Here is a 27,948-nt window from a genome sequence, read left to right on the forward strand (position 1 = left end):
TGTGAAGGCACAGCGGTTGTTGATTTAGGAGGAGATCACTAACAAACACATGCACAGAAGAAATATATATATAAAGATGGTAAATATCTGTTCCCCAGGTAAAGATCGTAACGTCGGCCCTGGATCCCGAGATCAACGAGAAGTTCTACGTGCTGCCCGGGATAGGCAACTTCGGCGACCGGTATTTCGGCACCGAGCCCGCCGACGACGAGTGACTACTCGCTCGCACCAGAACTGCTCGTCTCAACTCAGAATTAAACATAAACTCGAGAATGCAGTGAGTCGATGACCTCATCAAGTGCTCAGTGCGAGATTATTAACGTTCTCGATCGCGTAAAAGTTAACTCTAATTTGTTTGAAGTTGGAATAGTTCCCACCGTTTGCCGCTAGGGGCGCTGCTCCAACTTTTTTTTTTTATGCACAAAAATTACATTACATATTAGCTAAATCGTACAAATAGTACCTAAATCTAAAACCTTTGCAGGCAGAGGAACATAGGGCCCACCTGTTGGTAAGCGCCTACTGTCAGCAATGCCAAAGGCAGAGCCAACCAGTTGTCTATTTAACTCCATACAAATTTGAATTAACGTGATCGAAAAGTTAAAAAACTCGCACTAAGCACACGGACAACGTCTCGTGATCGTCAATGAGCCCCCAAATATAATGTACAAGTGTGCTCAATGAGCGCCTGCCTGTAACTGTTCCTAGAATGTTCTCGAAGTGCGAGTGCGAACGAGACGGATGCCTCAATACGTCTGTCTCTTTCTCTCTAGCATGAGACACGGATTGCTACTTTTAGAAGTGCATTTGCTTTGAGTAGTTTTCGTTTTAAAGACACTATAACTTATAAATGTTTATCGTCTAGTTTTTTTTTTGGACAATGAAAAGTTATAGTCGTCCGATGTTTTACTTTCGATTACTGGTGGTAGGACCTCTTGTGAGTCCGTGCGGGTAGGTACCACTACCCTGCCTATTTCTGCCGTGAAGCAGTAATGCGTTTCGCTTTGAAGGGCGGGACAGCCGTTGTAACTATACTAGAGACTTTAAAACTTATAGCTTAAGGTGGGTGGCGCATTTACGTTGTAGATGTCTATGGGCTCCAGTAACCACTTAACACCAGGTGGGCTCTGAGTCCGTCCCATCTAAGCAATAAAAAAAATCCTAATTGCTATCAAAGAGAGATATCAACTATAGAATTAACTTATATTCGTCGGGTGGTTACACAACCGACGTGTATTAGTTTGATAAAACATTATCTTCTAAGTCACACGGCGCGCCTAATCAAAGCGAAAGTTAATCTTTAAAAAGAAAAAACTACATTTATTAACACTAAACATACCATGACGGGTCAAATTGTACCCATTTTGAACTTTTGCACTGAAAATGCACGTATCATCTTATCTCTTTTGCACATTTGACTTCATGACTTTTTCTTACCAATTATACTCTATTCCAATTACGAAGTCCCTTTTGACACTATTTAGAACGTAACTGTTCGCGTTTCGCATAATCTATCTATCTCTATATATAAAAAAATGAATTGCTGTTCGTTAGTCTCGCTAAAACTCGAGAACGGCTGGACCGATTTGGCTAATTTTGGTCTTGAATTATTTATGGAAATCCAGAGAAGGTTTAAAAGGTGGATAAATATGAAAATGCTCGGAATTAAATAAAAATAGCAATTTTGTTTTCCCTTTGATGTGTCCCCCGTCGGACGGATTCCTTTTGTTTGTTTTAAGTTAATTTTATACAGAAATTTAGGTATTTTATTTATCGATTGAGGAACTACGAAGTCTGCTGGGTCAGCTAGTTTGAAATAATAATAATTTTTTTGTTAATGATCATAAACATCATTTAAAAAATACGCAATCAATCTAAATCATTATACAATTAATTCACACACACAATAACATAATAATAACATCTGCCTCATGGGATTTCGTAATTGGAATAGAGTATAATCTACAGTTAATATACTTTTTTTTATTTATTTTTAATAATACGTCTTGTCGTATACCGTTATCTACCCGCTATGGTAGAAATAGGTACCAGTGTTTTTGTATGATTAGTGTTAAATGTTGTCAAGTTAAAAAGTACTCATACGTTCTAGGAATATTACGCGACTTGAAAAGCTCGGGTCGCAGTAGATCGTTGACCCGAGAGACAAATGGTCGAAGTACATTGCGTGCAGTCCAAAAAGATTAGTGTAATATGATTTATTCAATTGCCTTGCTTTTGAAATCTCACGTCATCATAGTCTTGTGAAATGATTCCGAAAAAGTATTTGCTTTTGTACTTTCTACGTGGCTTAAATTAATTTATTAGGTCTTTTTAAATTTATTACTTAATATTAAAGCTATTAGAATCAGCTTTCTTGTCGATTGTACTTATATGTATATGACTTAAATTAAATTAAAATTTTATATCCGAGTCAACTGATAATCGATTTAAACAATTATTTTAGATCGACATCATTATTGATAACTCTAAATTTAGAAAATTCATGATCAAGTCGCGTTCTTTCTTTTTAAAATAATCGACAGATCCATCAGAGACGATACGATATGTTACAAAGGACATGTATTAATGAAAAATACCTTTACGATTGAAAACATAAATAATCGATTCGTATTATCGATACAAGACTTGTTTCTAATCGAGACGATAAATCGTCTTCGTATTTAATTCGTGTATTATTAGTAAAGCGTTTGTCTGTGTGTTTGTGTGTGTACTCGCATGCTGCTATGGAGGTGTGTAGTTAAAATTTAATTTAAAAAAAATATATAACTTTCAGAATTAATCAGAGACATTCATGTTTGTAATAGGAATATAAATTAAATAGTTTGTGAAGAAAAACAAAATTAGAACAAGTGGAATTATTTTGATATTTTTCTTCACTAATTTGAGACGTTCATAAAGATTGTTATTATTAACGACATTGAAAACTTTTATAACGTATGGAGCTTTTAATATAGCCATAAGCCATGGTACCTAGCTTTTTTATAATATGAAAATGTTTTTATACAGAGATATAGGCAGTTAAAGAATTCAAAACTGACATTAATTTTCATACTGTTAAGCTCCGAATTAGATCTCAGAAATGTATTAAATTATTATATTTAAAGTAGACGTATAAAAAATAATTTATGTAATTTTTTTTAGGTTATGTTTGACGTGGCTGAATTTAATCCTGGGTCCATAACTGTCACAAGGAACCATTCAAATCTCATAATGTGACAGATAAATTAATAATTATCATTTTATCTGGGGATCGGTGATTTGTATGCACAAAGATGTAATGCTTGTGTATAATTGTCCAAGATTAACCATATTGATATTTCTACTGTTCACGTGCATAGCCTACCGGACAGCAATAAGCAAAAAAATTAATTTAAAACAATAGTTAATTAAGCTAAGATTATTATCGTTTACTCACTTAGTTTTTGTGAAATATTAATGATTTATATTAAAATGTGTAAATCAAATGGACTAACTCTAACATTTTTATCAGTCTACCCGTCAAAATGAAAACCACAAACACAACGCATTACATTCACATTGTATGTGTATAATCTATGGTCAGTCTGTTGTGTGTTTAGACCTCAAATGACGTCACCCGCCGAGAATTATTAAATTTTCTAGACTAAAAAGGGTCCTTCAGTCCTATTACGTGTGTATTTATTGAGCCGTACCGAATCGTAACACTGGTACTCGCTCGACTGTCCGCTTAAATGTCCTCAGATTTAATAAATTGAGTGTTCCTGTATAGTCAAGCCTCGTCAAAGGCGTAAGTGAAAAGATAGCCAAAGAATAATTGATGTATATTTTATTGATTTATAATTCTTCACAATGCACACGCTTCCATAGCAGTACATGTGTCGGTGAATGTATCTCAAAAAGTACTTACTTATAGTGAATGAAATACTTAACCGTGTAATTATTAGCATGTTCACAGATTATAAACAAACAAAAAATGTTTTTTAATCTGTAACTATTGAGCATGAGGACCGAATGAAATTTGAATGAAAAGAACGTTGAAATGCCTCAAATATTTTGTTGTGGTGGTTTAATGCATCCATACATTATCTTCACTTCAATATTTCCACAATTTCCAAAAAAATCCATAGGAAAGGACGACAAATAACGTATAAATCTTAAAACAGGTTTTTTCAACAACTAAACGATTATTGTTTAAAAAAACAGGCAAGCCAGTCAAAATGACAGTTAACTATAACTACATGAAATAAATTATTTTATTACAGTGCATTAAAAACATTAGTAAAATAAACTAATTAAATGTGAATGCGTTTTAATACATAATAGTATGTAAGGTTTGTGTGTAATATATTATGTATAAGTACATAAATGTTTTTTTTTTTATATTATAATGTGTAAACACCGTACTGATTAGGACCTACGCATTTTATCTTCGAATCGTAATACAAGAATAGTTTTAAAGCGATCAGGCTTATTCGCAAATAAACAATTGAAATGGGGAAACATTACAAATCAAAAACAATTGGGATAGCTGATACGGTGATGCCGCAATATCGCATATAGAAATTAAACCTTAATTTTAGTAGGATACTTATTGTTCATGTGAAAAACTGAATGCTGACGTTACACGAACGGGCTATTGTTGTTAAAATACCGAACCGGAATTAATCTTGTTTGATTCGACTATTTTTAAATCGATTTCATTTGTTTCGTAACTAACTAAAATCGATAATGAATAGAGCTTGAATATTATAACATTCTTGTGTATTTATTACATACAACCAACCAGAGACATTTTTTCCTACCTATTCGCTGGGAGCCTGTGCTATTCTAGTTATATCCGGATGGATAAGCTATTACTGTGTATTGAGATGACGTTTTGGCGGGAACGCCTATTTGGGAATTAAGTCGTATGAACTGCTTTCTTTTATTGAATGATTCTTCAGCTAAAAAAAACGCATAACGATTGTGGCTTGTTAAACGTTTAGTATCTGTGACTTGGCTTGTGAAGTTCTTTCGAAAATCCCACTGAAGGCTCATTAAATTCCCGCCATTTTACTTACATTTCATTTCATTTTATCTCATCTGACCTAATCTCGATTTATTCAATTGTATCCCAAGCGATTGCAATTTCAAATATATATTTTTTAAAAGTTATTAATAAATCATTAAATTTAAATTATTAAATAATAGTATTTATTCTAATAATAATAAAAAACCGTGGCGTACAATGTTGTAAATTCCTAAAGAATCACAAGACGGGCAAAATAAATCAATTCATACTCAATTTTTTTCTTTACGTTCACATCGTTTCACACATTCGTAGCATTTGTATGCGACTGCGAAATCGCCCTGCCCAGTCTTCCTGAAACCTAGAGATAAAAAATATACAGTATATCTTCATTCTCCTGCCCTTCTCCCAGTCACCTGGGGCGGCGCAACATGTTTTCTCTTTCCATACAATTTCTTCGCTCACTCCCCTCTTACACATATCGTCTTTCACGCAATCTACCTATTTCTTCTTAAGCCTTCCTCTATCTGGCCTTAAGCCAACCTCTTCCTCTAAAACCTTCCCCATTCAAAGTTAAAACTCTCTTAACAACCTTATTGTCATTTCGTCTCATCACATGTTTATACCATACCAAAAAGTATACAATATAATAGTCTGTAACAAATGCTCGGAAGTCTGCTCATACGAAAACCGCTCTTAATTGGTAATAGAATAGATTCGATTTTATGTATTTTGAACAACAATCGCCGGTCCGTGCGTAGTTAATAACAATTATTTTTATCTCTATCGTTCAGTATTAGATGTTCGTTTTTACGTAATTCCTAAATTCAATTTTCTGTATATATTAGAAAATTAATAGTTGTCAAATTTAAAACCTCGCTTTATCCTTTTTATGTTAATTAATTTTATTATTGGATACTAATTACTATTATTTTTTAAGTTTTATTTATGTAACAGCATTTGTATACAGTAATTTTAAGTTGTCGATGTTTTTAATTTTCCATTCTAGCAACCCCGATACGCCTTTTAATGCATTTCCTCACGTAACCGGTGTCTTCGATAACGTATAATATTTAAATACAGAATTGTGCTCGAGTTTTTACCAATGTTGAATTCCGTTTCCAGTGCTGGTCACACTCGGAATTTAAAATATTTACTAAAATTAAGATGGCTGTATGTTATTGTAATCTTTGCCCGTAAAAGTACTAATTTGTAATGAATTACACCGAGTGTTAAAATGGCAATACTGTTTGTTGTAATAAAGATACGTACCTAATTATTATATTTAAGTTTTAAGTTTTCCTATATGTCGTAAATAAAACAAGAAAAGCATTAGAAATGAAATAGTAATCAGCAATGCCTACATATAAATTAACAAACGAAAAACTTTTTCTTTAATTTCAAGTAATATGGTAATGCAGATTTTTGCCATATTCTCAACGAAACCTTTAACCGTTTTTTTTTCTTTCTGTATGCCCTTTAGTAGTCTATGCAGTGTTGCCATAATAACACCTAAATGTATTCTTTTGCACAATTAATATGTACAATGTAACGTTTGTAGGTAAATTATATATATATAATCGCTGTAAACGAATGAAGATAAAAAACCAAAAAAAAAATGAACGAGAAAATAAAATGTGTTGAAAATTTGAATTGGTTTATTACTTTTTTAAACTGGTAATTGATACTTAGTCTGCTGAAAACCTACAAGTTTCACAAGCACGTTGTTGTTGGCTGAACGACACGCGAATCGAAGAAATTAACCAATAATGACAAAAGAGAACACACTGAGTTTCTCGCTGGATCTTCTCAGACAATCACCATTCCAATCCGGTGGTAAATTCCGCTCTCGCTAAGGCCAGTAGCAATGCTCTCAGGTTGAGCCCGTGAGCTCATCTACCCGTCCGTGAGTAGTTGGAATAGTATCTTAGACTAGCAGCGGTTAGGAAGGGAAAAACACAAAAGATATTTACTAGTTTTTAGAAGTATCAATTCACAAAACATTACGTCTATCATTACAAAATGATGAAATACTAAAGATTTACCGAAACATTCACAAATCGTTTATTACGGATGATGGGTCTTTATAAAACAAAAAATTGGTTTAGTTCCCAGTCTTCATCAGATTCGGTCGCAAGTATCCAGGTACCGCTGTAGCGTCAGCTCCAAGTGTTCGCCCTGGGAGGGCGGCGCATCCCCCCGGGACCCCTGGCTCTTCCTGGAACATTCGAACTATAATTGTGCTGATGTGAGTCCAAAACCATGGCCTGGCCTTCCTTGCCCCACCCAGCCCAGTTCCCTGACACATGGAACTGCTTCGAGTCTGCACCAATGGGCAACATCTAACCTATTTCTGATGTGAAAGCAGTATTGCGGTTAATCTCTTTTTTATTAATATAAGTTGGAACAAATCACGCACGGTCATCTGACCCGAATTAGGATTCCTTGTGCTATGGCTACCATACTGACACGCATCAATACTTATTTACTTTTAACTAAATACACATATAGATAGTAAACACCCAGACAAAGAGCTAACAAGCCTGTTCATCACACCAATGTTGGCCCGATATGGAAATCGCTGGTATGGGACGTCTTGTACCATCACTCTGCCTATTTCTGCCGTGCAGCAGTAATGCGTTTCGGTTTGAAGGGCGGGGCAGCCGTTGTACTGTAAAAACTGAGACTTAAAACTTATGCCTCAAGGTGAGTGGTGACATTTACGTCGTACATGTCTATGTGCTCCGATAACCACTTAACACCAGTTGGGCTGTGAGCTCGTTCACCCATCGAAGCAATAAATAAATAATAATAAAAAACCCACGACCCTCGGCGCAAGAGTCAGTCAGGGCCGCTAACTACTACACTACAACAGTCAGTCAGTCTTAACAATATGACAGCAGTGAGCTTGTTTAGCAATTAAAAATACTGTGTACAGCAAGGATTCTTGATAGCAGTTGAGTATTTACGATCAGGAACTTACTTCAGATATTCCTCACACTCCTCCATGGAGACGTCGCTGCTCACGAGCCGGGAACCGAAACCGCTGTAGTACGACGTGTACCGTTGCTGTCCGCGAACACATACATCAGTGCGGACGCACAGACACACTAGTTGTGGGATCCCAGTACATACATCACAACGCATCACTACTTCGCGACAGAAATAGGCGGGGAACCTACCCATGCGGACCCACAAAAGGCACCACCAGCAATTACACAAATTCTATTAATTACCGATTTGATTTTTTTTATACGATATTATTCCTTCATTGCCAAAGTCATTTATGAGTTCAAAAGGTATTTCATTAAACTGTGTATCGTGTTGTGGGATTCGAACACCGGCGCAGACCCGACGCTAGCACACCAGACGTCTTATCATTTTTTTTATTTTATTTGATGAATGGCTTTGATGGTTGGATGAGCTCACGGCCCACCTGATGTCAAGTGATTACCGGAGACCATAGACATCTACAACGTAAAAGCCGCCACCCACCTTTTTTTTTAGATATGAGTTCTATGGTCTCAGCATAATTACAACGGCTATCCCGCCCTTCAAACCGAAACTACTACGAAGTAATACTGTTTCACGGCAGAAATAGGCGGGGTGGTGGCGGTGTCAACCCGTGCGCACCCACAAGAGGTCCTAGCAACAGTAAGCTAAGACGGCTTCAATCCCTACTATCATCATCATCAGCCCACAGTCGTCCACTACTGGACATAAGCATCTCCCATACCCTTACCATTCCCCTACTATCAATTCTTTACAAAATCTTATAATTACCTGCAAATGTTTCGACAGTATCTGTTCAGAAATCAAACTGCAAGCGAATCGTAGAGCCCTCGCCATGGCATCGACGTATTTAACGTATGTCGTGACGTAGTCCCGTAGGTCGCCGTCCCGGCGGGGCGACAGCTTCAGGTTGATACCTCCGGGAAGCGGCGTGCCCTGGGAATGGAACTCCGTCCGGTATCCACACACTTATTCAGACAAGAGAAATGAAAGCAACTGAAGTATTTCTCCGAGCCGTTGTAAATTCGTAGCCGCTTATAGCAGTAGGACAATCGGTATCTTAGGAAATGAGCTATTAGCCTTTATCCAGTGCAGAACGAAAATATTCTTTCTACCTTCTTGGGAACGTCGTTTATCGAAGATTGTTTAGGGGTCAATCTGAGCCTACCCTCACATTAATAGAATAAAATAGTATAGTACATTGGCATTTTAATGTCGCATATTTCTGCCGTGAAACAGTCACACGAGATCCCTTAAACAAAAGCATCGAGGCTAGGGGTCGCGTCCCGCGGCAGGGGCGGCACGATAGCTCAATTAACTACGAGTATTTGGTACATTAGAAAAACAATCTAATTTTTTAGGGAAAATGAATGCACACCCTGTATACAAAAATAAACTGTCATCTATAGTGGTGTTTCCCAACGCGGGGCCCACGCCTCACATGGGGGCAATTTGATAATTAAGGGGGGACAATCGCACTAAATGAATATAGAAAATCTGTATTAAAATTATTTTGAAATTGAATTTCAGTTTTTTATTATATCTTTTGAAATATACTCACTGTGTTTTTATAACAATTTCATAGTGATTTCTTCCTAAAACCTATCATTTATGTTTCTTAAGTGAACAAATCAATTTTTTAATGTTCAAAACTATCTATGGGGGCGCATAAAAATTTTAGAAATGTTACAGTGGGGCATGGCGAAAAAAAGGTTTGGGAAACACTGGTCTAGAGTCTGACCGAGATATGTACACTGTAAAAACTATTCATAGACAATTTATAATATCTCTATGTTTGTTAATATACCTGTTCGACAATCAACTTCATCATGAGTGTGAGCCGCCTGCTATCGCACTGATCGACCGCATTCGTAACAAACACCCCTCCTAGCATGTTGTATCTGAAACACCAGAACTGTATTTTATATCAAAGATATTTACCGTCTCAGCGATACCTAAAGAATTATTCATTCATAACTATGTGTATTATACGGAAGATATCAAAGCGGCAGAAATAACTCATGCTGTGATTTATGATGATTTACGATTATAAACTGATGGTAGGACTTCTTGTGAGTCCGTGCGGCCTATTTTTGCCGTGAAGCAGTACTGCGTTTCGGTTTGTAGGGTGGGGCAGCCTTTGTAACTATACTGAGACCTTAGAACTTATATCTCAATGTGGGTAGCGCATTTACGTTGTAGATTTCTATGAGCTCCAGTAACCACTTATCACCAGGTGGACTGTGAGCTCGTCCACCCATCTAAGCAATAAATAAAAAAAAACTGAGCTCAAGGAAAGAACGATCAAAGTCAACTTATAACTACTTTTGAGTTAGAAGCGCCATCTAGTTCGCAAGACGGTAAGCTTGTCTGTCCCGCAATATGAAAATTTTTTAAACGTATAGATGTAACGGAATTTAAAGTCATTTACACACAAAGTACACATAAATACGAATGCATTAACATCATTTCAATATTATAAGAGATGCGTTTAGTTACTACCATTTCCTATGTATGTTCAATGATAACCCCACAGAGCAAACTCCAATCGCGCGTGGAAGACACGCATAATATTTTATCTAGCTCTAAGGTAGACTAAAATACATACACATTAGCCATGTACATGTGGTGTCCGGGCGGCGAACAAACTTTGTAATAACGATCTAAATTGTAATGTTTTAGGAAATACAAACAGCTGGTCACATCCCACATGTACATATTTATCATTTCGGTTTCGCGCCATTGTCTGTGTTGCCAGCTGTGGTACGTACAGCCGTCGTTTGTGTGCATATTAGAATTGTAATACGGCATCATTAATAGTTGACATCTGTAATGATAGAATTTTTATTAGATGGCACTGAATTTTCAAGTTTTATAATATCGAAAATGTCTTTTCATAAGAAAGGGAACTTGGCTTATTAGTTTTTATAAATTTTTATGTAAAATAAAATAAATTTCCCAACCTGTTTATTTTGAGAAAATCTATTGCTACACAAAAAAAGTGTCCCAAATGAACATCAAATTCTAAAGAGAATAAAGTATTAAATTTAATGAAATGATAAATTGTAATAAGAATGTACCTAATACAGAATAGGGAGACGACGATTCATAGGAAAAGCTTTTTGAGAGTTTTGTGATCAATCTAAAACGTGCAAATAAACAATAGCATTGGCGACGACAGAACCAATTTCTTGCTATTTCACATTCCTTACCTGAATCCTAGCTCAACTCATATATACGGTAGCATAAAAACCAAACACTCCTATTATAGCAGAATTTGATCTACATTGCAAGTTCACAACACAGCTAAAAGGATACTTCTCCGAGGCAAAAAATATGGTTTTTTGCATATTACACTCTAGCGATGACTATCTAATAGAAGAAATCTAGCAAATATCAATGTCGCGCTAACCACGTAAAAGATAATCCAACGATACTTGCACCATCTGTCTAAGCACCCGCTCGCTATTATTACGTGTCAGATATGTTCACGTTTAAGAAAATAAAGCTATTCTAACCTGTAATTCAATCTATCTTTATACTCGGCTGTGATTTTCATGAGTTTCGCGAACAATTTAATCTCTCTACCCACGTCGGCGTGGTACACATTGTCATAACCCTCCCTGTAAGGCCATAGCAAGAAGCACTCCGCGTTCATACGCTGTGACATTTCTAGACATCGCTTTATCTGCGTCGCTGCGTGTGCGAATGTTGCCGCGTCATTGCTAGTGAAGGCGCCTGACGTGTATCTGCAATTGTAAATTATTTCAAATTAACAACTTATTATCATAAGGATTGTTTAATCAATCATGCGGGCCAGCGTTATTTACGCTATTGCCCAAATTCACTTTTTTTTAAAATCGTATCAACGAAAACGTGTATACTTTTGAATTCAGTGTGCTTAGTGCGAGTTTTTTAACGTTCTCGATAACGTAAAAGTTAATCCAATTTTGTATGCAGTTGGAACAGCGCTCCTAGCGGCAAACGTAGGCAAACGATCCCATTCCATACAAATATGAGCTAACTTTTACGCTATCGAAAACGTTAAAAACTCGCATTAAGAACACATGTCGTATTAAATGAACAGTTCATAAATCATTAGAGATATAATGCTCCAAAATATTTAAAATGTCAATGTGTGTCGGTAATGACAGTTCGATTTCGAGTAATAAAATCGAGTTGCATTCACCTGGGATGCGAGTGCAAATCAGGAGCTATCCATAATAACTTGACATGACTCCTCTGCGAACATTCCTGCACACATTCCACCATTTCATCAAAATACGTTTTGTTTTCTTCAATATTATCAGAGTGTGGTATCAAATCTGAATCGAAAGCCGTCCAGTATTTAATGCCGGTTTTAACGCAGAAATCGAATAGGGCCTTCACGCATCGTTTGTGGTTTTCAACGGAATCCGTGTTGTCGTCCCACTGGCGGGAGAGTGTCGGCCGACCGTGCGCATCCGACCCTGATGAGGGTAGTTTGATAAATGTTAATTTTTGACACTTTATTTCGTTAATTATCTACTATTTTGCTTATAAACTGTGTTTCTTGAATAATTTTTATTTTATTTTAAGCAAATGATACTCAATCATATCCTCCTGAGAGAACGCAACTCTTAAGACCAGTGTAAGCTTTCTTATAAAATAAAAATTTCCATTGTCAAAAGCATACCGTTATTTCTAAATTCAGAAAAGGACACGCTGTATTTAAGCCACTCCTCCATGGTTTTGGAATGTATTCTCTCCGCGCTGTTGTAGTATCTGTAGCTTGCAGTGTCAGACGCAGCCGCCATATTGTTATACTGTATTTTGTCTATAGCTAAACAAGGTCATTGATGAGTATTTTATTAAAATTCCAGTTTTTTTACAATTTCAAAATCCTAAATGTTGATCTACCAGTTTCTGTCGCTAATATAATTATACTGACCGCCCTTCATGGGCCGTGAATCCACACGGATTGATCCCAAGGTGCTCCCAGCAATATGCAATAACACTTCAGTCAAAAGTATAATAGCCGCTATTTCAGTGCAAATGAGATTTCACATCCGAAGACGGAAGGCAATTTTATTTTCAAAAAGAATTCAATTTCAGTTAACTTTTAAAATGTATTTACATACCTTGAAAGTAATCGACATGCTCAGTCCTTAGTTTCTGTCGTTTGGCTCCGGGCTGGCTGTACGATGACATTTTGACGTTTGTCATTCGGATGGCGGGAAACTTCTATTATATAACGTCGTATGAATGGACTCAGCCGACCGCGGATAACCTGCTTTTGTTACAACACTAACAGGTACAGTCTTTTGTTGTAAAATGTTTTGTCATATTACGAACGTGTTTTCGAATATTTTAATTACTTCGAATATGATACTGTGGAGTCGTTTAAACTCTAAAGATTTGTTTAGTTGTGACATTTATTTATTACAATGAACCGCATTGTTACAATTTTTTCATAGGTAACCAGAGCCTATAGGCATCTACTACGTAAATGCCGCCACCCAACTCGAGACACGAGTTCTTAGGTCTCAGTTTTAACAGTACAACGGCTGCCCCAACCTTCAAACCGAAACGCATTACTGCTTCACGGCAGAAATAAGCAGGGTGGTGGTACCTACCCGTGCGGACCCACAAGACGTTCTACCACCAGTAAAAAAGGAATACAAGTGTTACAATTTATTTATATATTTGTTTGCTTATACACCGTGTAATATATATATGTATACACAATACATATAAGGGATTCTATCCCAAAGCCGAAAAGACAGTGAATCAAACGAAAAATATTCTGCATCCTTAAATGTGAAGCTTAGGGCTTCGATGTTATGCCTGAATGTGGAAGATGAGGTCCTGGAATTATGATATTAATAGACCATGACCTTATCACAAATCTGCGTCAGCTACGAGATGCGTTATACTATTATAAGAAGAATAAAACAAAATCCTTTGCTTAAAATTGTTTATTAAAATTAAACTATAAAAAACATCCATATAAATCTAGCTAAGACAACCATCAACAGCACAAGTATAGGGATAGGTATTTTATTTTCCCTTTTCAAACCATAGACACCGGAAAGCTCTCCTTTCTTCAAAGGCACCGTCAAGCCCGCCATCTTAGGTTTGTCTATGGGCTGACCCATCATAGAGAATTTACTGGCGCTCGTAATCTTTACTGTAACTAATTTCCCCATGTACTTCTCCTCCTTAGGTATCAGTACTTGCTCGTAGAACTCGTTGTGGCCGACAAAGTAGTTCTTGTCGTGCGACACGTCGGTCACTAGCACCTCCTGCGTCTCCCCCACCTTGTGACCGTAAGGTTCGTACGACCTGAAGAAGTCCGACAGTAATTTTGTGCGTTTCTTTACTTCTTGACCAGGTACCTGCAAATTTACATACGTTTTATACTCAACTGTGGCTTCACCCAAAGAACCTGGATTAATACAATTCAATTTTATCAATTTCAAATGAGACTTTTTGGCGGGAACGCGACGAGTGAAGTTGTGTGTTTATTTTATTTCGTCTATTTAGTGTTTCTTGAGTTTTAAATGTGTAATAACGGTGGTTTATTAACTGTTTAATATCTGTGGAAGTGCACAAATCCAGTTTGTGAGGTCGGATTTCGTGAACCGAAGTTTGAGCATAGTCGGGAGTCAGCACGCTAGTTCACGGCACAGTGCGGAGAGACTTCCTTCGTCCTTCTTAAGGAGGAGTCTTCCTTCCTAATCATATCCCTCAAATATTAGAAAGTTTGTATGTAACATCATTTACAATTTGGGTTAACTTGACAGCTAAATCTATCTTCAATAGCTTTATACATTTTGATGGCACCTTTTCATTTGTCTTAGTACTATTTTTGTCAGGTTTATCACGTTAATCAAATCTGATCTGATCTGCTTTGCTGATTTAACCCCTTGGCCATGTAGGTCATCGGTGCCCTCCCTACGCGGCGCACAGAATATTTAGTAGACTCTGCGAAAAACGAATCCGAAGATACTGAGAATGAATCTATTTTTAAGAGACCTAATAGACTAAAACATAGATTAAAAAATAATAGAAGGAAAAGAGTTAGGCAATCCAGGCGTCATAGTAACAGAAAACGACATAATAACTTCAGTGGGCCGTGTAGGGCAGCCTGGACCTACATGGCAGTCAAAGGGTTAATCTGCAACAAGCCAGATGCGTTCCTAAGCAGTAAAGTTACCCTGGTCATCTTGGCAGCCGGCGTCCCGGGTCTCGGGAAGAACTGGTTGATGAACAACGAAGGGAACTTGTACTTTCTGCAGAGCTGCATGGTCTCCTCGAAGTCAGCTTCGGTCTCAGTGGGGAAGCCGCAGATGATGTCTGTGGCTATCGTGATGCCGGGGACTCTGTAAAGTGCTGGACTATGATGGGTGGCTCCGGGACGTGTTTTTTTTTATTTGCTCCGATGGGTGGACGAGCTCACAGTCCACCTGATGTTAAGTGGTTACTGGAGCCCATAGATATCTACGACGTAAATGCCACCCCCCACCTTATGATATGAGTTCTAAGATCTCAGTATAGTTACAAAGGCTGCTCCGCCCTTCAAACCGAAAGACATTACTGCTTCACGGCAGAAATAGGCAGGGCGGTGATACCTACCCGTGCGGACTGACAAGAGGTAACTAAGAAGAAGAAGAGGTGACTAAGAATGTATTGCCACCATCAAAATTAAGACTTGAAGTGATTATATTGACAAGCCGTCGTTGCAAATTTGAAATCTCCTATGTGTATAAATGTAGTTTTCGAGAAAATCTAATTAAACTACGTACTGAAAAGAAAAAATTGCAAATTTTGTTTTAGCACATAGGATACTTTGATCTACAATAAAAAGCAAACCGACACTTAGGATTTTTAAGATTGAAAATTTGAGATATTAAGCACATGGGAGTTTTTGCTGAGTGAAGTATTCTAAATAACTTTCTTAATATATGAAAACATAATTTTGGCTCATAACGTCACATAAGAGATTTTAAATTTGCAACGACATTATAGTGTTTGTTAAACCGGCAATCATTTTATGGCAGCATTCTAATAACGCCAAGGGATGTTTTTACACTTGCACCCATGACGACTATACAGGGTGTTGCTATACGAACTGTACCGACTTACTCTTTCCTGAGATAGTCGACCACGTGTTCGAAGTCGGCTCGCGTGTATTCCCTCTTCATGTCGGACAGTACCTGGTCACTGGCCGACTGCACAGGGACGTGGAGAAACCTGACCAGACGATTAGAGGTTAACTAGTTTCCAACACCTGCCTTTCGATACATTTTTTTTGGTGCTTAGATGGATAGACGAGCTCACGGCCCACCTGGTGTTAAGTGGTTATTGAAGCCCATGGACATCAACAACGTAAATGCCGCCACCCAACTTGAAACATGAATTCTAAATCTCAGTTTTACAGTACAACGACTGCGCTGCCCTTCAAACCGAAACGGATTACTGCTTCACAGCAGAAATAAGCAGGGTAGTGATACCTAACCGTGCGAACTCACAAGTGGTCCTACCACCAATAATTACTGGTGACATACGGTTTTATTAAAATGAAGAGATCACTGGTAGACTGGAGGCCATTCCAGTTTGAGACGAGTTTAACATGTCATATGCAGAGTTACCTGTTATAATCATAGGACTTATATTTCGGCCTCAATTCCAAATATCGTCGGCGGCATTTATGACGTGATGCTTCAGCAAGTTATACAACTACTACAAATAGTCCATGAAGATGCGTTTATTTATAAATATTGATATCTTTTGTTCAATTTGTGGCATCACACGATTTAAATAATTCAGGCAAAGGGTGCTTACGCTACAGCCTTACTTACTTGTAGACCCTGGGGTGCCTCATGATCCTCGCGACAGCGGGCAGGTGTTCCAGGATGTAGGGAGGGTTGGTCATGCCCAGACGGAGCCTCGTGCCGTCCGGTATCACTGATACTAGCGCATCGAGCAGGGCAGGCAGAGATGTTCCTATGTCACGACCGTAGGTTCCTACGATCATTGGTTTCTCATAATCATTTTCATCCTATTTAAAACACATTCTTACTGGTGGTAACAAGTTTTGTCCGCACAGGCACATAACATCATTTTGTTACGCGCTGGGGTTCGGGATAAATAAAAACTCTACCAAAGTATGTACAGATTAAAACTCTGTACTACTGGCATTGCTTGTAGGCTGCGGCTTGGCTCTGCCCCTGGCATTGCTGAAATCCAAGGGCGACGGTAACCACTCACCATCAGGTGGGCAGGGTTCTCGTCTCTCTACAAGGGCAATAAAAAAAAATTTTTTTTTTTACTTAATACACTTATCGATCACTTTAAAATTCTCAATTTGTTCTTCCGCTTCGCTTCAGGTGATCCGTTCGCTGTTTCGCTTCGAGTAGATCCGGTTACTCACTGCCTTCGTGTCATCCCTGTAACGCTTTTATAGTCGATACGATAACCCTACAATTATCGAGAACATTCCTGACAGGTCGAGTAGGTTCGATATGTGTTACCGCTATTTGATAATAGATGGCGTTGTACTTCTCGAGCGTTCTCGGTTTTACTAGTTCTTTTGATATTCGTTTCTGCCGTTCGACGATAGATGGCGTTGCTCTTACCGGCGTAACAATTCTATCAATTTCTGCAGCCTCTTTCTGCTAATACAACTGCAACTTGGTCGATATATCTCAAGGTAATTTTCAATAAAACAAGTGTTACCTGTATCCTCGCTTGTAAGCCATATCTCCACAACTCCCTCGGTGAACGACTGTCGTGCTCTCTCCACGATCTCTTCCGGAGGGTAGCTGCCCAGCTCTCCTCTGGCGTGCTTGGTCTTGCAGTATGTGCACTGGTTCAGGCAGCCCGTGTTCACGGCTATGATCTCGACTAAAGGATTTTTGCGCACTTTGGGCAGGAGCAGTGAAGCCCCACCCGCTTTACGACCGTTTGTTTTCCTCTGACCAAACAGACGGACTGTGTGACCTGGAAACATAAACAGTCTAAAATAGTATTGATAGAATATTTTCTGTCATTTTTAAATGGTACCTTTTTGGTGGTTACTCTTTGAAATAATATTCAATTCATTTAGAAAAGTACCAAATGCAAATTTGACTTCTTTTATTAATACAATTTATATAAAATAAATTAATAGGCCTATCCCTTATGCAGCACAAGTATGACACTATCCCTAAGTGAAACAAGACCATTTCAGCATAGCCTTAAAAAATAATTTAAGCTCACGGGGCTCAAACCTGACGACGTTGCTAACACTAACCCTAGCAAGAGCAGTGCTTCGCAGAATCTACCACCGGATCGGAAACGCAACCCACTGAGAAGATCCGGCGAGAAACCCAGTGGGCTGTCTGTGGGTTAATCTACTCGCCGAGCCCTTCGTCGTAAGCGACGGGATCAATGAGAACTATGACGAGAGCATACCCCTTTAACGAGGTTTAACTTTTTGGCTTTAAAGCTTTATAATATAAAGCCCCTCAGGTAATGCATGTATGTGTATATCTTTCCATAGAGAGCTTACTGCCTTCATGTGCATTGAAAATGAAAATAGAATGCATACCTTTCAAAGTCTCCTCCACGACCTCCACAATTCTGTCAATCTGTTGTACACCAACTATACTGAGTCCATGTAGGTAGCCACTTTTTGGTGCGCCCTGCGGTACACAGCCTGCTACAACAACATGTATGCCACGACTCTGACCAAGCTCAATTTCATTCCTGTTTAAAAATAATGTATTTTGATTTAATATTTATGTGTCAGTTTTGATGCATAATTGGAGTTATCTTCCCTCTCTTCTAGTGCGATTATCAACAAAAAGGGTATTACATGTATGTCTTAACATACTGAAATGGTGTATATTATATCCTTGTATTCATATACTGTATACATTAAAAATACATTAGCTGTGTTTTTTAATAAGTATATACAAAAATATCAGACATTTTAGGATCTTACTTAATTTTTATTTTTTTATTGCTTAGTTGGTTGGACAAGCTCACAGCCCACCTGGTGTTAAGTGGTTACTGTAGCCCATAGACAGTATAGTTACAACGGCTACCCCACCCTTCAAACCGAAATGCGTTACTGCTTCACGGAGAAATAGGCAGGGTGGTGGTGGTACCTACCCCTACGGACTCACAAGAGGTGCTACCACCAGTAATTACACAAATTATAATTTTGCGGGCTATTTACTAGTGTCTTAATTTAGGCCAAGCTACCTTGATGCCTAGGCATCAAAATACCATCTCAAACAGAGCAATCACTAGTCAATTCTTTCTTCAAGCATTTACAGGATGTACCAGACAACTACCAAAGTGGATAGCCTGGCTAGATACACTTTGCCATGCGAAGTGTAATGTGTGTAAATTGTAATGAGTACCAGTGAGTGAGAAGTGGTCTATAATAATGTTTTTGTATAACGTTTTTATTTTCTGTTTGTTTGTCAGTACAAGATTTGGTATCAAAAATAAATCTAACTTGAAATGATCCTCAGCCGGGCTCTTTACAGTACATGAATTCAACAACCAAAGTTGCGCATCCCATTTGTCTTCTGTCAATTTGTAGCCATTAGCAGCCAGCAGTCCGGCCATGTACTCTGAATCTGAGTTGTTATGAGCACAGCCCCATGTTTTTACATATATTGTTTGAGTGCCTGAAAATTAAAACTCAATACTTATTAAAAAGATTACCATATAATTTCAGGTATAAGATTCAAAATGACCAATTTGTTTTCTTTTTGTTGCTACAATAAATTAACAAGCTCATAGTCCAATAACTGATTATTGGAGATTATGGACTTCACAACGTGAAAGCCACTATCCACATTTAGCCTTGTGGTCTATAAGGTTGATAAGTTTCAAATAATTATGCAAATAAAAATTTTAAGTTTGATTTTTATTAAAAGATGCCATTGTTTCAACATGTAAGTCACTTGTGAACATGAGTTAAGTACATATTTCATTAGAAAAATTGGTACCTGCCTGAAATTTCAAACACTGACATATATTCTTCACTTTATACAAGTACAGCAGCAGTCTTATCCTTTGGGGCCATTTATTTCAACTGGTTTGTGTGCATATTAAAAAGTGAATAATTTTAACGTTACATTTTATCTTGCATCAATAATAGGTTGAGTGATCAGTTAAAAGCCTAAACAACCAAGTCAAACAAGTATGTGCTTTAATGATTTGTACAAGCTTATATTAAAAATTGATAATAACTTCCAACAATAAACGCATTTATTTTTATTATACCACATATGAAATTAGGTAGTGGGTTAGTATGAAAATAAAATATTTTATACTATTGTTGTTGTACCTAATCAAAAACTATAATTTTAGGTTACCTGGTACAACACTCTCTAATATAACCTTTTCAATCTGTTCGGGGTCTTTTTTCTCCCTCTTTTTAGATCGGACGCTTACATTCTTCCTACTAGCATAACGTTCTTTAGGAGTTATATCCTGGGAAGATATCAAATCTTCTATGTCGTCTATAATTTCATCACAAACACCTGGCATCCTCAAATTTTGTTTTGTTATTTGAGTTGGATTTAGAGATAACAAACTATTTTATATAAAATCGATTTTTTTTAAATCCAATCGGTTTGAGAAAATTAATCGTACTAGTGTATTTTTAAGATCAATAAGTTGAAGTCCCGTCTGCAATTCCAGCTTTATCAGAATGTGCAGGTGAGCTCAGGCCCAGCCTGGAGGGAGTGGTTTGGTTACAAATGACCAGAGCTTAAGTGCATTACCTAATCAGAATTGCGACTAGCTGAGAAAATCTGAAAAAAAATCGATGGGTAAATATCACACCGAACTCGAAGACCTGTGCTTTAATTGCTGCTAGATTTAGGACTAGTACAAAAAGAGAGTTAGATGACTGCGTCAAGATATTTCTTGAGTTCCAGACACAGCTCATCTGGAAAATCCCCATTTATTACGAATTGACAACCACATGAGAGAGCATCACACTCCCATGGGTCATGATCGGACAAATTGCAAATTTTAGAGAAGAGCCTGCTGACTATGACTGTGATGATGTAATTACGAAACTATTTATTGTAAAATATAACTTTCAAATACTTAGGCTTCCTGCTCCAGAATATTGACTGGCATGTGAGGTTCCTGCAACTCCAATTAAAGAGGATTTTTATCGAGCTCCCCCTTTGGTAGACCGCAGACTTCAATGATCTACGATTGGCCTTAGAATTATTGATATTGTGTCAATTGTGTACTGAATAAGTGAATAGAAATATTGATCTTAGCCTTTCCTGCTTGGCCAGATTGATCATGTCTTTTTTGTATTTCACGTTTCATACAAGTTGACGAAAATATCGATTTTAGAAAAATCGATTTTCTGGACTTTGTTTTTGTGATCTGCTTATAATGACTTCAGCTCTGATGTATTTCAAAATTTATCATTTTCAGTAAAAATTTACACCCATAGTTCGTTTTGTTCATCAAATCTCCTTCGCAAAGTGAAATGGTTCTGCCATCCCATTTCTTACATTATTTAAAGTATGTACCTTTCGCTCGATGAAGCTGTAAGCATTAAACCTCAAGTGCATGTACAATCCTATCGATTGTATGGAGTTGCAGTTTGAAAATTTTGTGCCTGAGAACAGAATAGGAAATCATATTGTTACCTATTACTCATATATTGCAATAATTATTAAAGTGACAAATAGATTCCACTTTAAAGAAAAACAATATTTTAAAACGAACTACTTTAATTCGCATTAATAATTACTAAGTACCTACCACTTTTAATTTGCAAAATATGTAAGTATTAAATAATCAGTTTTAATTTTTTTTAAATAATGAAGGTCAAATTAAAAGCTTCTGATAAAATTTGTTTAATTTAACGAAATTCTCGACGCATCATGTAGTTTTTTATGTGAGTGTTAAAATCCAAAAAGTTATGTTACTTTAAAACTACGATCGAACTAAAATGAAGCTAACACCATATGACATAAAAACTAAATTTCATTGTCAAATAGTTATAAAGGGTAGTTTACTACGAACAATAGGTCGTACAGCTGTCATTTAATAGTGGCAAACGCAGGTAAGGCAACTAAAACCGTAGGGTAAGAAGCTCTTGTAATTTTAGTACAGACCATTTTTGTCAGTCGATGACAATTTAACAGTCGATGACAATTTAACAATTTGACGAAGCATGTTGCTGATAACTCTGTTTCTATAATCTGACGAAGCGTGTTGCGGATAATAATATTATGTTTAAAAAGTGTTATTTCATTATTGCGAAAAATAAAGATTCAAAATTTGGTAATTTAACAGTACATTAATTTGTAATTAATAGTAAAGTCGGATCGTATTAAATTATTTGTTATCGTTTTAAATTAAACAGTGGATAATAGGACCGAGAAAAGAGTTTGTAAACAAGCCATTTTCATTCGCAACAGAAAAATTGGTCAAGTGTGTATCACTATACGCACAGTAACGGGTTCCGTATTTGGAATGAATGCTAAACGTATATTTTTCCGGTAAACATATGTCACTGAACATTTTACGGCTCTTTTATGGAAAAAGAAGTGATTTGGAAACCATAATGAAGGCTTATCTAAAGATAGATTTGCTCCTACATACTGTTTTTGTTTTTCTGTCATGCCACTGTTACAATTGATTAGAGATTGTTAATCACAGACTTCAAGAGGAAGTTGTCGATTCGGATTTCGATTTACAACACCGCCTTATACAGGATCCGAGGCAACCGTTCTCGAGTCACGAATAGTAATATAATAGCTTGTTTTATACTAATGGTGGTGGCGGTAGGGCGTATTGTGAGCCCACACCATTAGGCTCCACTATACCACGTACTTGTATCACCAAATAATCGTGCTTCCTGGTTTGAAATATGGGGGAGCAATTCTTCTTCTCCATATCCTACAGTGGGATTATTTTTTTAATTCGGGCTATTATACGTCAACTCTGTATTCATACCCTTCTCTGGCATATCTTCTTTCACATAGTCCATCCAAGGACGCCCCCCTCCTCACTGAATAACACACCATTATATAATATAATTGAGATTTTTTCATCATCTTTCAAGGTGGGTGGTGGTGGCATTCACATTGAGATATCTGTGCACTCTAGTAACTGCTTATGCGGTGTCCGGGGCCTAAGTGTACTTATTTTTTTGGTACTCTTATATGTTTCTGGCACCCATAACACGAGAAAATCCTAGCATGAAGCTGTTCAAACAGGGAGCACCAGCTTGAATAATAATTTTTAGTCGTTACGGAACCTTAAATAATACGAATAAAATCATGAAAATTAAGTAGAAATCTTATAAACTTCGTTCCATATGAGTGCGCCTTTTTCTGAATTACAAAAATGTACTACATTAAATTTTAACAAGCGTGGAAGGAACGTCGAAAATGAATTCGAAATTCAAACGATAGTTTTCGCTGTTCCTCGTCGATGGCGCCAGTAGCGCTGGGTTGCCTGTTGTGGATGGACGTGTGGTGGTGTTAATTTCCTACGACGTGACTGATCAAACTTTGAACGTGATTTATTTTGTGAACTTTGTGAATGACTATATAATTTTTCGTTCTGTTTGTTTGTGATATCCAAATTCCTTGGTAAGTCCACATCTGATATTTATATTAGGTACTGTTGTGAAATAGCATATGTAAATTACTGGTTTGATTATTATGAAAAACAAAATTTTAATATTGAGTAATGTGCCTTGGAAAATATTTGTAAGTAGTTAATTAGTAAACAATTCGTAACCTGATTCATATGAGCCTATCATTATTTGTAAACTATATCTACATATATACATATTTACCCTCGGTGAATATAAAAAAATGTAAATCGGAATACAATGCACGAACGTAACGCAGTATATTAAAATAAATACATTATTAGGTATTTATTGAATTAAAATTATTTGATTTATTAAAATCTACCGGCATTACATTATTTAGTTTAATGCGTACGGATTATGTTAGCCCAGGGGTAAGCAACATTTTTAATCAACGGGCCAATTTAAATTGTTTTTTTTTTGCGGGCATAGATTAATGCTTATTAATAATTTACGAAACTTTATTTATAATAAATATTAGAATAAAAAAATATAAAACAAAAAAAGTAAAGATTTTATATACAAATTTAAAAATAAAAACGAACAAAAAAAGAACAGAAGAACGGATTGATGGGAGAAAGTCGATAAAATAAATTCAATTTTAGAAATGCTTGACGGGCCGGGTGTTTCTTATCGTTGTGTTTAGCCTATTTAATCACACACAATACATTACACTGTTCACCTTCAGAGATCAAAAGACGACTTCTTCTTCTCGCTTCGGTTTCCTCGATACTGAGGGTCGTGACCACCTCCTCGCAACAAGAGTTTATTTCGGATCATTCCACGCCATTTGCCTACTACCTCGTGGTCTTCTTCCGTCTACTTTCCATCCAAAGACGACTAACAAGTAGCAAAACTTTGAAATTGCTTAGTGCATCCAGAATTTAGTAGGAAAGGTATAAGTACATAAGTTAGTTAGACTCGGATACTCGCTTCGCATCGGACGGGCATGACCTAGCTTTCCTATAATATAAAAAAAATCTTGCCCCAAATTTTTTTACTGCTAACAATAATAATGACATTAAGAAACGTTCCACATCACACAATTAGTAAGTAATCATTTCCTTAATCATTAAGCCAATTCGGTAATGAATTGAAATACATCATAAATTGTAACTATTTATATTTACTTCCGGTGTTTTACCGATAAAAATCCGTTAAATATATTATTATTAATGGCAGGCAGCTTTTGAACAAAATATTGGAATTTAGATAAGGGCAATAATAGCAACATTATTGTAACATCCATACTTAATATTTTTATTTAATTTTAATAAGCTTAAAGTTTGCATTCCCGTTGTCAGCGCAGAACAAAACCAAATTTTAAAAAAAAGGCGAAAGATTTTATTCCTACATTAACGAAAGTGTAGCTGTGGTTAAACAAGTATATGAAATAAAAAAAAATATTTGAAAGTTTGTTTGGTTTAATTTTTACGCGTATTAAGGAGGAGCATATTCCAAGGGGCAAATATTTGGGCACGTAGAATAGTTATTACTGATGAGACGTTGTACACTAATATACTTGCTAATCAGTAATTATATTTTTAAAGCTTACCTTAGCACAAGTAGCGATAGCGCATGTGATTACTAATGCAAAAAGAAAATTACTGTATCTGACTCAGATGACAAACGAGGGTGAATTTGGTTAAAACCGGATTAAATAGCGATAATTTTTATTACAATTTTATTTCTCACGATAGAAGACAAAGTTAGACCCCATATAGGTGGTTGAAGAAATAAGCCGTGTCTGGCGATGTCAGTCGCTGCCACTATTTAGCTACAAAACAAGAAGAACCCATAAAAATAACAAGATTTAACATTAACATCCAATAGGCTATAAAAATACACTATGAATATTATATTTAAAAAAAGAGCGTTCATCATCGTCATCCTAATTCTGCCCCATTAAATAACTAAATAAACAGGTAGGTATATATGTATATTTTTAAATATGACCGAACAAGATAAAATTCCAATTAATAACTGAGTTTATCGCGTTCGTATTTCATTGGTTCTTCATATTTAGATTCTTACGTGAAACATCTCCGTAGCATTCACGCCGCAGTTGCTCAGTAAAGCGAAAACATATATTATTGTCACTGGTGAAGGTTGAGTGGGATCGTCAGTCTACCGTTTTTGACTAATAATAATACATAACAATAAACAGGTGTGTGATCCACGCGCCACGCACGCTTGTCGGCTTGGATATCCTCACACCGCGCGCGGGACCCGTGACGCGGCCATTATTATAAAAAACACACACATTTGAAGCCTATTTTGGCGCGTAATTTTTTTAATGCCATTCATGGAGTAAAATTTATTTGGTGACATGAAACTCGTAAATATAATGAAATAAAGTGTGGGGATGAGGGTTTTGTTATAAATAAAAACACAGCTTGAATCATTGATTTTATTGAGAGCAAAAATTGCTTTTTGTTTTTCAAAGAAAGTACACTCTTACATACGCATAGTCGTAAGAGGTGTTATTTTATTCGTGATCAAGCTAGAGTGCAAGGTTTTTTTTCTAGAAAAGTGAACTCGGTAATAACTAACGCTTGCGTAAAATTAAAAAAAAATCCTTTTGTCTCAACTAATTAGCATTAGTATTTACAATATATTATAATGTTTTTTTGCGCATTGTCTCGAAACATACTACAGGGTGTATATAAAGTTTGTACACGTATAGACCTGGTTCAATTTTTGGGGTGGCATTTCTCCTGCATGTGAATGCGCCCGTTGAAGGTCGAACTCTCGGGTTTTTTTTTAGGATTTTTTATTTATTGCTTAGGTGGGTAGACGAGCTCAAAGCCCACCTGGTGTGAAGTGGTTACCGGAGCCCATAGACATCTACAACGTTAATGCGCCACCCACCTTGAGATATAAGTTCTAAGGTCTCAAGTATAGTTACAATGGCTGCCCCACTCTTCAAACGGAAACGCATTACTGCTTCACGGCAGAAATAGGCAGGGTGGTAGTACCTACCCGCGCAGACTCACTAGAGGTCCGACCACCAGTTATTACGCAAATTATAATTTTGCGGTTTGATTTTTATTACACGATGTTATTCCTTCACCGTGAAAGTAAATCGTGGACATTTGTTGAGTACGTATTTCATTAGAAAAATTGGTACCCGCCTGGGATTCGAACACCGGTGCATCGCTCGACACGAATGCACCGGACGTCTTATTTTTTAGGCCACGACGATTTCAAATCTTGAATCTGGATGTATGTAATTGTTAATACGTATCTGTCGTTCCGGAGGCGAAAATGTTTTGAGTTTGAGATCGTTGGATTTGAAAAATTTTTTTAGCCCTATTTTGGCTCCTTATCTTAAGCTGGGCTGACATCTCGGGATGTATACGCTAAGATAACCTCAACCTAACTTTAGCTAATGACGCATTAAACACCCTACGAAGACCATTCATAGTCCATAAACTCATCTACAATCTAAAAGAAAACATAATAGATTACGTTGATTAAATGAAATTCTATACTGAAATGTAAACTTCGAGTATTTGAGTGTGCCGCTGCATCAGAAACCTTAAAATACAATGTGAACCGTTTATTGTTTACTATGAATCCCATTCTCACAGCTAACGAAACCCATCAATCACTCGTAACGCACAACCCAAAGTGTCTTAGTGCAGCATCTATAGTCGATACTTTGGTTGTGTTTTATTATTATAAGGGCTTGTAGGAAACCAGGTGGTAAATGTTTTTTAAACTAAAGAGAAGATCTGTTACCAAGCCGGTATCATTGCTTAGAAGTTTGACTGTCCAATTTTGGTGGTTTGTATTACAGGCGATTTTTTAAATGCTAGGTTTTCGTTTGCTCTTACTACTTTTTTCCTTACCTATTTGTTAATAGCCTAAGCTTCTATTCTAGATTCCGCGAACAGGTAGTTTGTTAACACCGGCCCTAGCAAGAGCAATGCTTCGCAGAATCTATTACCGGATCGGAATCGCGGCCCATTGAGAAGATCCGGCGGGAACCGTGGGAGCTCTCATACTAAAACAAATTATATTTTCAAAAATCAGTTAAGAGCTATTCATAAAATACAATATAAACAAATGGTTTTAATAAAAAATCAATTAGTACTGCAAGGGATTCTAAATTCAATACTTTTACATGCTGTTCCAAGGAGAGTGACGGTATCCCTGTGGTATTTATGGATTACGATAATGCCGCGGGAGCATCTGCTCAAAGTTCATAATAATATATTCACAAAGAATTTCATGGTAGAATGTGTAATTAAACAAAACTTATTGCACAGGACTTTGAAATCAATAGATAATGGTTTTT

At 36.8% G+C, this 27,948-nt stretch overlaps 4 protein-coding genes across 9 annotated transcripts in view; 2 read left to right on the forward strand and 2 right to left on the reverse strand.

Annotated features, from left to right (window-relative positions):
- LOC101744022 (uridine-cytidine kinase-like 1) overlaps positions 1-6,661 on the forward strand; it is a 21,703-nt gene extending 15,042 nt beyond the window's left edge. For both annotated transcript variants that reach the window (XM_004924106.5, XM_012688704.4), the window contains exon 12: positions 99-6,661. In XM_004924106.5, the coding sequence (XP_004924163.1) occupies positions 99-215 (117 nt within the window). In that variant the 3' untranslated portion in view covers positions 216-6,661. The remainder of the gene's footprint in view (positions 1-98) is intronic.
- LOC101738927 (xylose isomerase) lies at positions 6,640-13,230 on the reverse strand. Of its 3 annotated transcripts, none has more exons than XM_021346673.3 (9): positions 13,141-13,230; positions 12,696-12,842; positions 12,210-12,489; positions 11,539-11,769; positions 10,629-10,847; positions 9,828-9,921; positions 8,792-8,956; positions 7,992-8,077; positions 6,640-7,226 (listed from the first exon to the last, which is right to left on the reverse strand). In XM_021346673.3, exons 1-9 carry the CDS (start codon positions 13,223-13,225, stop codon positions 7,130-7,132), a joined length of 1,404 nt encoding a protein of 467 aa, XP_021202348.1. In that variant the 5' UTR covers positions 13,226-13,230; the 3' UTR covers positions 6,640-7,129. The 3 variants fall into 3 exon arrangements, with proteins under 3 accessions (XP_021202348.1, XP_021202349.1, XP_004924212.3); XM_021346674.3 differs by having other exon boundaries at positions 6,640-7,240; XM_004924155.5 differs by lacking the exon at positions 7,992-8,077.
- A 732-nt stretch (positions 13,231-13,962) lies between these two features.
- On the reverse strand, positions 13,963-25,237 carry LOC101743874 (threonylcarbamoyladenosine tRNA methylthiotransferase). Of its 2 annotated transcripts, none has more exons than XM_062671048.1 (10): positions 25,201-25,237; positions 21,122-21,272; positions 20,380-20,820; positions 19,512-19,686; positions 18,594-18,751; positions 17,741-18,004; positions 16,864-17,029; positions 16,148-16,255; positions 15,219-15,384; positions 13,963-14,397 (listed from the first exon to the last, which is right to left on the reverse strand). In XM_062671048.1, exons 3-10 carry the CDS (start codon positions 20,552-20,554, stop codon positions 13,987-13,989), a joined length of 1,623 nt encoding a protein of 540 aa, XP_062527032.1. In that variant the 5' UTR covers positions 20,555-20,820; positions 21,122-21,272; positions 25,201-25,237; the 3' UTR covers positions 13,963-13,986. The 2 variants fall into 2 exon arrangements, with proteins under 2 accessions (XP_062527032.1, XP_004924162.1); XM_004924105.5 differs by lacking the exon at positions 25,201-25,237 and adding an exon at positions 21,800-21,880 and having other exon boundaries at positions 21,122-21,653.
- LOC101743722 (protein trapped in endoderm-1) overlaps positions 23,400-27,948 on the forward strand; it is a 78,962-nt gene continuing 74,413 nt past the window's right edge. Inside the window, exon 1 of one of the 2 annotated variants that reach the window (XM_004924104.4) lies at positions 23,400-23,640. The gene's annotated coding sequence lies outside the window, so the exon portion shown is untranslated. The remainder of the gene's footprint in view (positions 23,641-27,948) is intronic. The other variant, XR_009974232.1, reaches the window with a different exon arrangement.

The sequence above is a fragment of the Bombyx mori genome, chromosome 11, assembly GCF_030269925.1.
Source record: "Bombyx mori chromosome 11, ASM3026992v2".
NCBI lineage: Eukaryota > Metazoa > Arthropoda > Insecta > Lepidoptera > Bombycidae > Bombyx > Bombyx mori.

Coding starts and splice junctions, on each gene's coding strand:
- LOC101738927 (XM_021346673.3), bottom strand. CDS start 13,225: ATGACAAACGTCAAAATGTCATCGTACAGCCAGCCCGGAGCCAAACGA. Junction 12,843..13,140: donor GCATGTCGATTACTTTCAAG/GTATGTAAATAC, acceptor GACCTTGTTTAG/CTATAGACAAAATACAGTAT. Junction 11,770..12,209: donor GATTTGCACTCGCATCCCAG/GTGAATGCAACT, acceptor TTACAATTGCAG/ATACACGTCAGGCGCCTTCA.
- LOC101743874 (XM_062671048.1), bottom strand. CDS start 20,554: ATGCCAGGTGTTTGTGATGAAATTATAGACGACATAGAAGATTTGATA. Junction 18,752..19,511: donor CCGGCTGAGGATCATTTCAA/GTTAGATTTATT, acceptor ATTTTTAAACAG/GAATGAAATTGAGCTTGGTC. Junction 18,005..18,593: donor CGTGGAGGAGACTTTGAAAG/GTATGCATTCTA, acceptor TTATGTTTCCAG/GTCACACAGTCCGTCTGTTT.